General features: G+C 43.5%; 1 protein-coding gene across 1 annotated transcript; it reads left to right on the top strand.

The window, feature by feature from the left end:
- Positions 1-186: 186 nt before the first annotated feature.
- On the top strand, positions 187-11,742 carry GPN3 (GPN-loop GTPase 3). Its single transcript, XM_081252284.1, has 8 exons — positions 187-311; positions 2,079-2,187; positions 7,056-7,223; positions 8,920-9,044; positions 9,634-9,749; positions 9,898-9,994; positions 10,537-10,665; positions 11,116-11,742. Exons 1-8 carry the CDS (start codon positions 264-266, stop codon positions 11,176-11,178), a joined length of 855 nt encoding a protein of 284 aa, XP_081108410.1. The 5' UTR covers positions 187-263; the 3' UTR covers positions 11,179-11,742.
- The last annotated feature ends 423 nt before the right edge of the window (positions 11,743-12,165 follow it).

Below are 12,165 nucleotides of genomic sequence, written 5' to 3'. Positions count from 1 at the left end.
CGTCTTTTTCAGCCAACTACTTCTGCGCACGCGCACACCCTCCCCGGGCTTTTCGCAAAACGCGTTTCACATAGGATTTGGCCTTCGGGACACCCCGTAGTCAGAGGCGCGGCCGAACTGAAGCCGCAAAAGGAATTTGGACTGCGATTGGTTTGTAGTCGTGTTCCGGGAACTCAGTGGGCCTCGCGCGAAGGCTGAAGGGAGTGTCGTGGTGGCGCTGTGAGTCTCGGCGGCGGGAGGTGTCAGGAACAGGGGGAGCAAGCATGCCTCGGTATGCGCAGCTGGTCATGGGCCCCGCAGGCAGCGGGAAGGTGAGGCTTTGGCGGGAGAAGGAGAGAAATGTCGAAGTTTTTGTGGGAGGCCGGGAGGTTCAGGTCCTGAGGGAGGGGCTGGCGGTTGTGTGTATTGGGGACCTTGAGACCCTGGGCAGCTCGCTTCTGCAGCCTGGGCTTCAGTGTCCCTTTTGTTGTTGTTTTGAAAGGAGATTGATGATAGTTGCTAATACTTATTGCGTACTTAAGCCCCAGATACTGCCCCAGGTATTGCGTACTTAAGCCCCAGATCCTTTCCTGTTAAGGAAAAAAAAAAAAACTTATTTCCTTAACAACCCTGTGAGTTAAGTCCTGTTACTCCCATTTTGCCGGTAAGGAAAATGAGACACAGAAAGTTTAAGTTTTTGCTCAGGGTCACACAGCTAGTAAATGATGGCTGGAATTTGAATCTAGTTTTGTCTAACTCCAGAATTTGTCCCCTGTCTTTAACCCAGGAGGTTAAAGTGGGGTCTCGTTAATCACTGCTTCTCAGAGATTGAGACGTGGACTTCTGGAATTTGAGGAGACTTCAGGAGGTACATGGGCCTGACATTAATGAACATTGAGTCGTGTATTGAGAAAGTTGCTCCCTTTTCAGTTTTCTTTCAGTTTGCATTGAGGTGAAATAATCAGTTTGGTGCTAGCGTACCGTCAACACTTCTTTAATTTTCAAGTCTTTTTGGAGAGCAGAGCTTAGACTCAGAGGTTTTGACAGGCAATTATATTTAGCTAGAACTGAAAGAATTTTGTTAACGTTGTATATAATTTTATGGTTACCTTCACGTTATGGCAAGTATAACTGGTTTTCTGGTTAGAGATACAGTTTTTTCTTGTAAACAACTATTAAGGGAATCCTGTTAGGAGCACCCAAATATGGTAGAAATTGTGACGATATTTATCAAATAACAGGAGTGTGGGAAACACTGGAGCCTGTGGAGGTGTTGTGTGGCTTCAGTTTTTAAATTGAGAAACACGTTGCTCTGATGCTTGGCCTATTCTGGGTGCAGGAGATACACATGTGACTATGATATGGCCCTTGCTCACCCGAAGCCAGTAGTCTATTTGGGAATACTTACAGGTGACTAGTTACTTAAAATACAGTGTGATGTATAGAGAGGACCTCCTAGGCAGAGAGAACAGTGTGTGTAAAGTCACTGAGGAGAAAGATAAAAGCATGATAAAAAGTTTTCTAAACCCAAAGTTGTAAACTGATAGTGCACTCCCAGGCTATTTACTGGCCTGATATTCTCTCATCTTGGAATGTTACTCCCCCGGCTTGGCAAGCACACTGCTGTCTCTCAGCTCAGATATTCCCTTCTCAGAGACATCGTCCCTGACCACCCCACCTAAAGCTTTGTTTGAACTGTACCAATCCTAGTGGAGACACCTTGTGTCAGGTGCTGCACTGTGTAATCAGAAATCTTCCCTTTAAATTCCACTTGTTGCATGTTAGAGCAGTAAGGAGCCTTGGTGATCATGGAGGCCATTCCAGTTAGAGACAAGAAATTTGAGGGACAGATTGGAAAAAGCACCCTCCCCAGAGTTACCCATGAGTCCGAGCCAGGTCTGGATCTGCAGCCCAGTCAGGTGTCCTGACTCCCAGCCCAGTGCCTTCTCCCTCCTTTCAGTCAACTTCTTGGTCAATGAAGGAATAGTCTTCGCCTTAGTAGACACTGCCCAAGGGGTGTGGAGAGTCCTTCTGGAGGTGTAGGGGGTAAGCACTGCACTGCTTGTTGCTGTAACCCCTCACGCCTTGTGACATCACAGAGCACCTATTGTGCCACCATCGTCCAGCACTGTGAAGCCCTCAATCGGTCTGTCCAAGTTGTGAACCTAGATCCTGCCGCAGAACATTTCAACTACTCCGTGATGGCTGGTAAGTCCTGAGCAGAGCCTTCCCCCTACTTCAGGAAAAATAGGGGAGTAGGGAGGCAGTGAGCACTGACTGCTCAACACAGAAGCTGAAAATTAATACAGTCTGGTCCCCTGGTTTCATGGTGGACAACATGAGGCTGAATGTCATTTGGTGACATCAGCTCATGTTGATGTATGTGACAGTATCCTTTCTTAGTCTCTGATGTAAGAATTAAAAGTTAGTAGACTCTTCCCTCACCACCTTTCCCTTTTGTTTCTTTCGTGTTTGATCATGTTTGGTAAACCTGTTTTACTGCTGATCATACTATAAGTGAACAACCTAAATGTTTTGTTTTGTCTTTTAATTTAATTCATTCAATTGTCTGTTGAACACCTACTTTATGCCAGGCACCAGGGTTATAGCAGAGGACAAGACAGATACTATCCGTACCTTTGTGGACCTTTTAGCAAGGGAGATAAGCAAAATGATAAACATGTTACAGATTGTGGTAAGGACTGCTTTAGGCTGATGAGAAGGAATAAGTGGGGGAGGTTGCTTTAGGGATGACGTCTCTGACAAGGAGCTATTTGGGCCTAGACCTGAAGATGGTAATGTGCTCACCAAGTTGGCGAAAGGCTTTCCAAGATGGAAGAATATCAAGGTCACTATATAAGGGAGAGATGGGAAAGGGCTTGGTGTGTTCCAGAAAAAGCGAAGATGCTGATGAGCTGGGGCATAAGGAATGAAGGAAAGAGACGGGTAGGAGCTAGTAGGACATGAGAAGTATGGGGTTTTTCCTGTTTTTCACCCTGTTTAGCCTGTTTGGGCCGCTGTAACAAAATACCAGACTGGGTGGCTTATAAACAACAGAAATGGATTTCTCACAGTTCTGGAGGCTGGAAGTCCAAGATTAGGGTGCTGCCAGCATGGTCAGATTCTGGCGAAGGCCCTCTTCCCAGTTGTAGACTGCTGACTTCTCACTGTGTCCTCACATGATGGAAGGGGGAGAGGGAGCTCTCTATGGGACCTCTTTTATAAAAGCACTAATCCCATTCACCTCCCCAAAGCCCCACCCACTAATATCATCATCCTGGGCATTAGGTTTTCAACATATGAGTTTTAGAGGGACACAAATACTCAATTTATAAGGGACTTCGCTGGCAGTCCAGTGCTTAGGACTCCGTGCTTCCATTGCAGGGGGCATGGGTTCGATCCCTGGTCGGGGAACTAAGATCCCGCAAGCTGTGTGCGGCACAGCCACCCCCCCCCCCAAAAAAAAAAATCCTCAACTTATAGCACCTTTCAACAGTGGAATGCCATTAGAGGGTTTCCAGCAGGGGGAGAGGATTGACATCTGATTTGTGGTTTTCTTTTGTTTGTTTTTTTTTTTTGGTGGAGGGGTTGTTCGTTTTTTTAATATTTATTTATTTGGTTGTGGCGAGTCTTAGTTGCGGCAGGCGGGCTCCTTAGTTGCGGCTTGTGAGCTCCTTAGTTGCAGCTTGCTGGCTTCTTGGTTGTGGCACATGGGTTCCTTAGTTGCAGCTTGAGGGCTCCTTAGTTGTGACTTGCTGGCTCCTTAGTTGTGGCATGCGAACTCTCACTTGCAGCGTGCATGTGGGATCTAGTTCCCAGACCAGGGATCAAACCCGGGCCCCCTGCATTGGGAGCGTGAAGTCTTAACCACTGTGCCACCAGGGAAGTCCCTGATTTATGTTTTTAAAAATAACTGGCTCTCAGATGAAAAATGGACTCTAGAGGGTCAAGAGTTGAAGCAGGGACCAGCAGTGAGGCTATTACAGTTGTCTAGGTGGCTTGGACTAGGGTGATCATGGTGGAGATACAAAGGAGCAGACAGATATGGTATATATTTTGCAAGTAGAATTAGCAACATTTTGTGGGAGATTGAACTAGAAGCGTGTAGGAAAGGGAGAGATCAAGGGTCACTCTTAGGTTTCTGACTTGAGCTATTGAGTGCATGATATTGTTTACTGAGGAGGAAGACAAATCGGTTTAAGTTTGAGGCAGTTCTCTTTGCACTTGCTAAGTTTGAGATGTCTGATAGCTATCTAAGAGGTGATACCAAGAAGGCATTCGGGGACTTCCCTGGTGGCGCAGTGGTTGGGAATCCGCCTGCCAATGCAAGGGACACGGGTTTGAGCCCTGGTCTGGGAAGATCCCACATACCGTGGAACAACTAAACCCCTGCGCCACAACTACTGAGCCTGCGCTCTAGAGCCCGTGAGCCACAACTACTGAGCCTGCATGCTGCAACTACTGAAGCCCACAAGCCTAGAGCCCATGCTCCGCAACAAAGAGAAGCCTCCACAATGAGAAGCCCACGCACCGCAATGAAGAGTAGTCCCTGCTCTCCACAACTAGAGAAAACCTGTGGGCAACAACGAAGACTCAACGCAGCCAAACGTAATTAATTAATTAATTTAAAAAAAAAGACATTCGGATGTAATATTCTGGGATTCAGGACGAGGTCTGGCCTGGAGGTGTAAATTTGAGGGTCAACAGCGTATAGTTAGAACATCAAGACACAGAACTGGATGAGATCACATTGGGAGGGAGTATGATTAGAGAAAAGGAGCCAAGACCAAGCCTTGAAGGCGTCTCATCTTCAGGGGTCTGGTAGAGGAGGTGGGGTCAGTGAGGTAGGAAAAAAGTCAGGAAAATGTAGCATCAAAGAAGCCAGGAGGGGACTTCCCTGGTGGCGCAGTGGTTAAGAATCCGCCTGCCAGTGCAGGGGACACGGGTTCGAACCCTGGTCCAGGAAGATCCCACATGCTGTGGAGCAACTGAGCTTGTGCGCCACAACTACTGAGCCTGCACTCTAGAGCCTGTGCTCCGCAACAAGAGAAGCCACCGCAATGAGAAGCCTGCGCACCGCAATGAAGAGTAGCCCCCAGTCACCACAAGTAGAGAAAGCCTGCACGCAGCAACGAAGACCCAACACAGCCAAAAATAAATAAGTAAATAAATTATTTTTAAAAAGCCAGGAGAAGAGACTGTTTCACAAAAGAGCTGGTGTCTGGTTATGTCAGATGCAGCTGGGAAGTTGTACAAGAAGACAGAGGAGTGTCTGTGAGATTTGGGAATGTGGAAGTGTTGGCGACTTTGGTGATTTCAGTGGGATGGTAGGGATGGAGGCCAGGTTGGAGTGGTTTGAAGAGTGAACTGAGATGATGCCGTGTAGATGCTGAGCGGAGATGACTTGCTGAGGAAGTTTTGCTGTGAAAGAAGCAAAGAAGTGGGACTATAACTGGAGGGGTATGTGAGGGTCAAGGGAGGTTTGAAGGTTGAAGATGGTAACTGGAACAGAATTGTATGCTGAAGAGAATGATTCAATAAAAAGAAAGAAACTGAAGATACCAGAGAGGGGCAATGACTGCAAGGTTGACTGCGAGAGTGAGAAAGGGGAGGGGCTCCCAAACAGGTGGAGGGTTTTGCCTTTGCCAAGAGTTGGGGGGTTCTTCCATTGTAGCCGGAAGGAAGCCAAGGTGGAAGGCACCATGTAATATTGGTGGTGGGAATGTGGGAAATTCTCTTTTGTTGACTTCTGGTTTCTGTGAATGTCATGTGTGGTCATCAGCTGAGGGTGGCTAGAAGTGGGTGTGGGTAGGGTGAGGGAGGCAGGTTGAAAAGAGAGGAAGAGGTATGAAACAGTTATCTTCCTTGAGAAAAAGCATTTCATTGCTTTGGGATCATTTGGTTGCTTCCAACAGAGAGCACTCAAGCTAGCCTGTGTAAAAGGAGGATTTTTTAGAAGGAATTGGGGACTTCTCACAAAACCCAAGAGCAAGCAAGCCTTTATGAGAGACTAGAACCCAAAACATAAAAACTAACAGGAATCTAGGCTGGCTTTCTGTCTCTTTCTGTCTGTCTTACAGACCAGCCTTCTCTGCTTCGGGATGCACATGGCAGCCAACAAAAGTCCCCCCACCCCAAGTTCACATCACTTTCTGGTCCAAGTGCCTTACTGACTAGTGTCCTTGAGTCATCCTTTTAGAAGGCCCTAACTTTGAGCAGATGTTTATCCCTGGGAAAGTGCATAGGAAGACATTATCCATATAAATGTGGCTGTGAGTGAACTGAGATTGTAGGTTTGAACACAAGAGTACTGATTTCCAAAAATTTGTAATAGAAGAGAACCATGTGTATACCAGAATGTTTAAGCTCCTGCTGTAGGTGATTTAGCTACATTATCTCATACAGTCCTCATCCTTCTACCCCAGGATATATGATTTGTCCCCCTCTTACACATAAGGAAAGTGAGGCACAGGGAGGTTAAGTAGCTTCCCTAGGGCGATGATATTAAGAAACGGTAATTGGTTTTCTTGGTATGGTTTTGTTTTACTTGCTTAAGAATAGGTGGTGTAGATTCACATTGTTCAAATTGCAAAGGGTACAGAAGAGTAAGTATGCAGGAAACCGTCTTCCTCCCAGCTCCATGTCCTGGCAGGTGGCTACCCTCCCTTGAGGCAGCCAGTGTTGCTAGTTTCTGGGGTATCTTTCCATAGTCTATGCATGTAAAATAAAATATGGATATTTGTATATATAGTAAATTTTTGTCTTTTTGTCTTTTTTTTTTTTTTAAACACAAATGATGGCATTCTAACACAGAGTTCTGCACCTTGCATTTTTCAGTGAACAGTATACCTGGAAGATTATATCACCTCAGTTCTTAAAGAGCTTCTCCTTTTTATGGTTAGATAGGATTTCATTGTCTGGCTGTACAAAAATGTATTTAATTTGTTACCATGGACACTGCTACAGTGAATAACCATGTACAGAAGTAATTTCATGCATGTGAGTTTTTATATAATTGTTAATTATCACCAGTGAGGATAATGCTCTTGTATTCTGGGCCCTCTCTGTGGTTTCAGACATCCGGGAACTGATTGAGGTGGATGACGTGATGGAGGACAATACTCTGCAGTTCGGTCCCAATGGAGGATTGGTATTTTGCATGGAATACTTTGCTAATAATTTCGATTGGCTAGAGGACTGTCTCGGCCATGTAGAGGATGACTACATCCTTTTTGACTGTCCAGGTAAGTCAGCTATTTGAATGTATCATTTTCCTTGAAGTCGTGCGCGTTCTGTCCTCAGTGGAGAAAGTGGAGTGAGCATTCGTAGCTCTAAACCCTGCTGCAGTAAGGTACAACTCGCTTACTCATTGGCTTATATTAATTAATTGAGTTTACTGAGTGCTTATTTTGTACACTGGAAGTACCTAGAAAGCAAGGTAGCCATGGTCTCTGCCCTCATGGAGCCCACAGGCAAGTGGGAGTGCTAGGCAGTATAAACAAAAATCACCCAAATGGACTTCCCTGGTGGCACAGTGGTTAAGAATCCGCCTGCCAATGCAGGGGACATGGGTTCAATCCCTGGTCCAGGAAGATCCCTCCCACATGCCGCGGAGCAACTAAGCCCATGTGCCACAACTGCTGAGCCTGTGCTCTAGAACCTGCGAGCCACAAATACTGAGTCCACGTGCCACAACTACTGAGCCCGTGTGCCTATAGCCCGTGCTCTGCAACAAGAGAAGCCACTGCAATGAGAAGTCCACACACCACAACAAAGAGTAGCCCCCGCTCGCCGCAACTAGAGAAAGCCCGCGCACAGCAACAAAGACCCAATGCAGCCATAAATAAATAAATAAACAAACAAATAAATAATCACCCAAATGATTATTTAATATATTTCTGACAGGCACTCCACAGGAGTAGCACAGACCGTCACACGGCAGGGAGGTTGGGGAGGCTTCTCATCAAGTAGCATGTAAGCCAGACCATAGGGTGAGGTGAGGGAGACTGTGCTTCAGGCAGAGGGCACAGCATGCTGAAGGCCTTGAGGCAGGAAGGAATGAGCTGCGTTTGAGGCACCAAAAAGGCCCTTGTGGCTGGAGCACAGTAAACAAAGAGAAGTGTCCTGAGGTGAGACTGGTAGGGGACAGATGATCGCACGACTTCTCAAGCCAAATTATGAATTTAAGACTTAAGCCTAACCTAGTTTTGATCGTGTGTGGCTCTCACATTTTTTCCCCTTTTTAAAAAAAATTAATTAATTAATTAATTTATTTATTTTTGGCTGCATTGGGTCCTCGTTGCTGCACGCAGGCTTTCTCTAGTTGCGGCGAACGGGGGCTACTCTTCCCTGTGGTGCTCAGGCTTCTCATTGTGGTGGCTTCTCTTGTTGCGGAGCACAGGCTCTAGGCGTGCGGGCTTCAGTAGTTGTGACACATGAGCTCTAGAGTGCAGGCTCAGTAGTTGTGGTTCACGGGCATAGTTGCTCCGTGGCATGTGGGATCTTCCTGGGCCAGGGCTCGAACCCGTGTCCCCTCCACTGGCAGGCAGATTCTTAACCACTGTGCCACCAGGGAAGTCCCTCCCCTTTTTTTTAACTGAACATACACACACCCACAGAATAGTGCAGAGGTCATAAGTGTACAGCTTGATGAAGATTCCCAAACCTAACACATCTTTGTAGCATTCACTTTTGATCAGCAAAAACGGAAGTGTGAAGAACCTCACTTTCTACATAAAGCTGCATAGTTTCCTTGGGATTCTCGAGGTATTGTGATTGCTTCAAGAGCCTGTAAGACCCCTTAAAAATTGAATATATTACCACCAGAGGTTGACTTCCTTTTTTTGTTTCCTCAGCTGTCTTATAGAAAATTGTTTTCCTGTAATTTGGTAATTTAACATATATCCTGATTGTAATAGTCTCATAATGTTCTTCATGTAGGTCAGATTGAATTGTACACTCACCTGCCCGTGATGAAACAGCTGGTCCAGCAACTAGAACAGTGGGAGTTTCGAGTCTGTGGAGTTTTTCTTGTTGATTCTCAATTCATGGTGGAGTCGTTCAAGGTTCGAGGATAAATCTGTTGTCGATTTTTCAGTCATGGGTACAAGCAGATGACAGTCTCCTTTAATTGTTGCGTGATTTATGGATGTTTCACAAACTATACTCCAGAATTATTTAATATCCCGTAATATTAAATTATTATAATAATGTATTTTTAACTCAAATGATAAATTGTGATACTGTATAGATTTGGGGGAACTACTTACCAAGAAAAATTAGGCAGATGTGTATCTTCATATAAGTCTATTTTTCTGATGATGTTTTGTCTAGTTTATGAACTATCTAAAACAAACATTATTTCCCATTAGTAGCCCCTAAGGAATATTTGATGGAAAAGATTAAAGGTATCATCTAAATTGAGATTTGTGATCACCATGGATTAAATCTACATTTTCCCTCCTTATTCTCACCCTTAGAAACCAGGGGTCAGGAATCTGATTAGTGGACTGTCTTCTTTTACTTTACTTTAGCCTTTCTTTTACTTAGGCCAGTTTTGTTCAGAGAGGAGCAGGAGCCTCTGTTTTATGTGGAGACCAGGGAACTTTGTTGGCACCAGTTGATTCATCTTCCCTTTTCTGTTTCCTCCTTCAGTTTATTTCTGGCATCTTATCAGCCCTGAGTGCTATGATCTCTCTAGAAATTCCTCAAGTTAACATCATGACGAAAATGGATCTGCTGAGTAAGAAAGCTAAAAAGGAAATTGAGAAGTAAGTTTGCTTCTTCCATATCATCATATGTCAGCTGCAGAGATGAACCTTCTAAGCTTTATTTCGATGTGAGGTTCTGTCAGTCTATAAATCTAGTTTCCTGATTTATTCTTCCTTTTTATTTATCAGTCTTTTCTCACTTTTAAAGGTTTCTAGATCCAGACATGTATTCTTTATTAGATGACCCTACAAGCGACTTAAGAAGCAAAAAATTCAAAAAATTGACTAACGCTATATGTGGACTGGTAAGCTTTCGAAATTGTTGGATTTTATTTTTAATGACCTGGTCAGGTGTGTATTGGCATCCATTCAGTGGCCACCATTTTGGAAAACATGGTCCAACCCTATTGCCTTGCCAAAGGAGGAGGGTGGGAGTCTGTGGGCTGGCTGGTCAGCAGTTTAATTTAGAAGCAGTTATTGGCAGTAGCTAGTAAGTTAACTGACGTGTCTATTATTCCAAGAGGTTTTGGGAGCTCAGACTATCTTTGCCTTTTGGAATTTCTAGTGGTGGTTGAGTTCAGGTAAATGCCTATGAAACAGTGTCTGGTTCAGTAACAAATCAGCAAGTATTCTAGTTGGTCAGAGGCCAGAAAAATCAGTATTGATTTGCTGTTGTTCTGTCTCTGTCTGTCCCTCCTCCCCACAACACACACACATACACACACACACACACACACACACAAATGGTTTTAACCAGAAGTGTAAATGGTTATAAAACTCAAATATAATGTGAAAATTAAGTATTTTGTACTTCAGAATGACCCTTTCCGAAATCCCCAACTTGTAGATTGACGACTACAGCATGGTTCGATTTTTGCCTTACGATCAGTCAGATGAAGAAAGCATGAACATCGTATTACAGCATATTGATTTTGCCATTCAGTATGGAGAAGACTTGGAATTTAAAGAACCGAAGGTACTTTCTGGTTTGGGGTGTTTATTGCCTTTTGGTAAAAACGTTTACCAGCACTCACTGGCCTCCTGCATAATCCCATGGAGTTAAGCTCTCTGTACTCAGAGCTTGGGCATACATGGAAAGAGGAGGTGAAATGCAACGGGGCTCGGGCTGCCCTCACGTATGTCAGTGGGGCCCTGTCACAGCACATTAGCTGAGAATCGGAGTGAGTGTAAACTCGAGGAAGAGTTTACTTCTAAATGAGACATAAGCCCTTTAATTTACCACATGTCTGGAAACATTCTGTCAGTCATTCCTTTTGTTATTATTAACGATCACTGTGAGCAACACCTGGAGCTGATGCTGGGTGTTAGCTCCTTATAGAGCATTACCTGAAAAACATGTAAGCATATACTAGGTCAACTGAGGGGAAGTGGATGTATTTTCTATCTTGTGTTTCCTTTGTGTCAGGAACATGAAGATGAGTCATCTTCCGTGTTTGACGAATATTTTCAAGAACACCAGAATGAATGAAGAGTTTGTTAAAAAGTAACTGAATGTGTGAGGAGCTTGTGGCTGAACTGGCAGAACCTTCTTCTCTTCGAAAGATGGAATACTAGAAAGCTACTTATTTTAATGAAAAAAAATAATACTTGACTCTTTATCAGCAATCAGGAACATGCCTGAATCAAGTTCTTAGTTATTCTGAAACTGCTGCTGTTTAAAGTGGCATCTTTTAGTAGTATTGGAACAGCATAATTTAGATTTTAAAAGTCAAAATTGAAATGAATGTAGATAGATTTGTGTATATAATATAAATTAGCACCTGTGATATAGTTAAGACCAGTCTACTTTTAGTTTTACTGTTTGATTTTTGTTATTTTTGAAGTTTTTTTGGAGGGACAGGAATTATTGTAACAAAATATACATATATGTGTCCAAAGAAAAAAAAATCTGGAAGGATATAGATAAGACCATTGCTTACCTGTATCTCCCAGTTTTCCTACATTGAAAATGTATTATTTGTGTAATTTAAAAATGAAAATTAACTGTTTTAAGATATGTATGTATATAAATAAAAGAAACAGGAAAATAGTACTAACTTTTCATTACACTCTTGTTTTCCAGTCAGAATTTAAAATATTCAGCCAGGGCAATTTTTTTTTTTCTCAAAGTTTTGAATAAGTAAATTTCCCCAAGTGTCCAAATGTAGGCAGTGACTTTTTTTTTTAAGTGTAATTTGTAGTCTCTGAGCACTTAAAAATGTGTATTTTACTTGAATAACAAATGCACACAAAAATGCAAAAGATAATTTTTTCTTTTTAACTTCTTGACACATTGAATTGTTTGTTTTCAGTATTTCTAAGTTCATTTGTGATAGGCCCTGGGGAATGGCTAGTCAGTTAACAGAAACTTCTCTAGCACCCACTAAAGGAAAGCAGAATCTCTTTTATTGAGTTCTGCCAGGCATTGTGCTAAGCAGAAGCATTTTGCATAATCTCTTTCATTTAATCCTCACAG

This window comes from Mesoplodon bidens (genome assembly GCF_964165515.1).
Source record: "Mesoplodon bidens genome assembly, chromosome: 13".
NCBI lineage: Eukaryota > Metazoa > Chordata > Mammalia > Artiodactyla > Ziphiidae > Mesoplodon > Mesoplodon bidens.
This window is presented reverse-complemented; position numbering and strand designations above follow the sequence as displayed.

Excerpts from the sequence above, each read along its gene's own strand:
- GPN3 (XM_081252284.1), top strand. The coding sequence starts at position 264 with ATGCCTCGGTATGCGCAGCTGGTCATGGGCCCCGCAGGCAGCGGGAAG. Across the intron at positions 9,045-9,633 it reads TCATGGTGGAGTCGTTCAAG|TTTATTTCTGGCATCTTATC; the intron begins GTTCGAGGATAA and ends TTCCTCCTTCAG. Across the intron at positions 9,750-9,897 it reads GCTAAAAAGGAAATTGAGAA|GTTTCTAGATCCAGACATGT; the intron begins GTAAGTTTGCTT and ends TCACTTTTAAAG.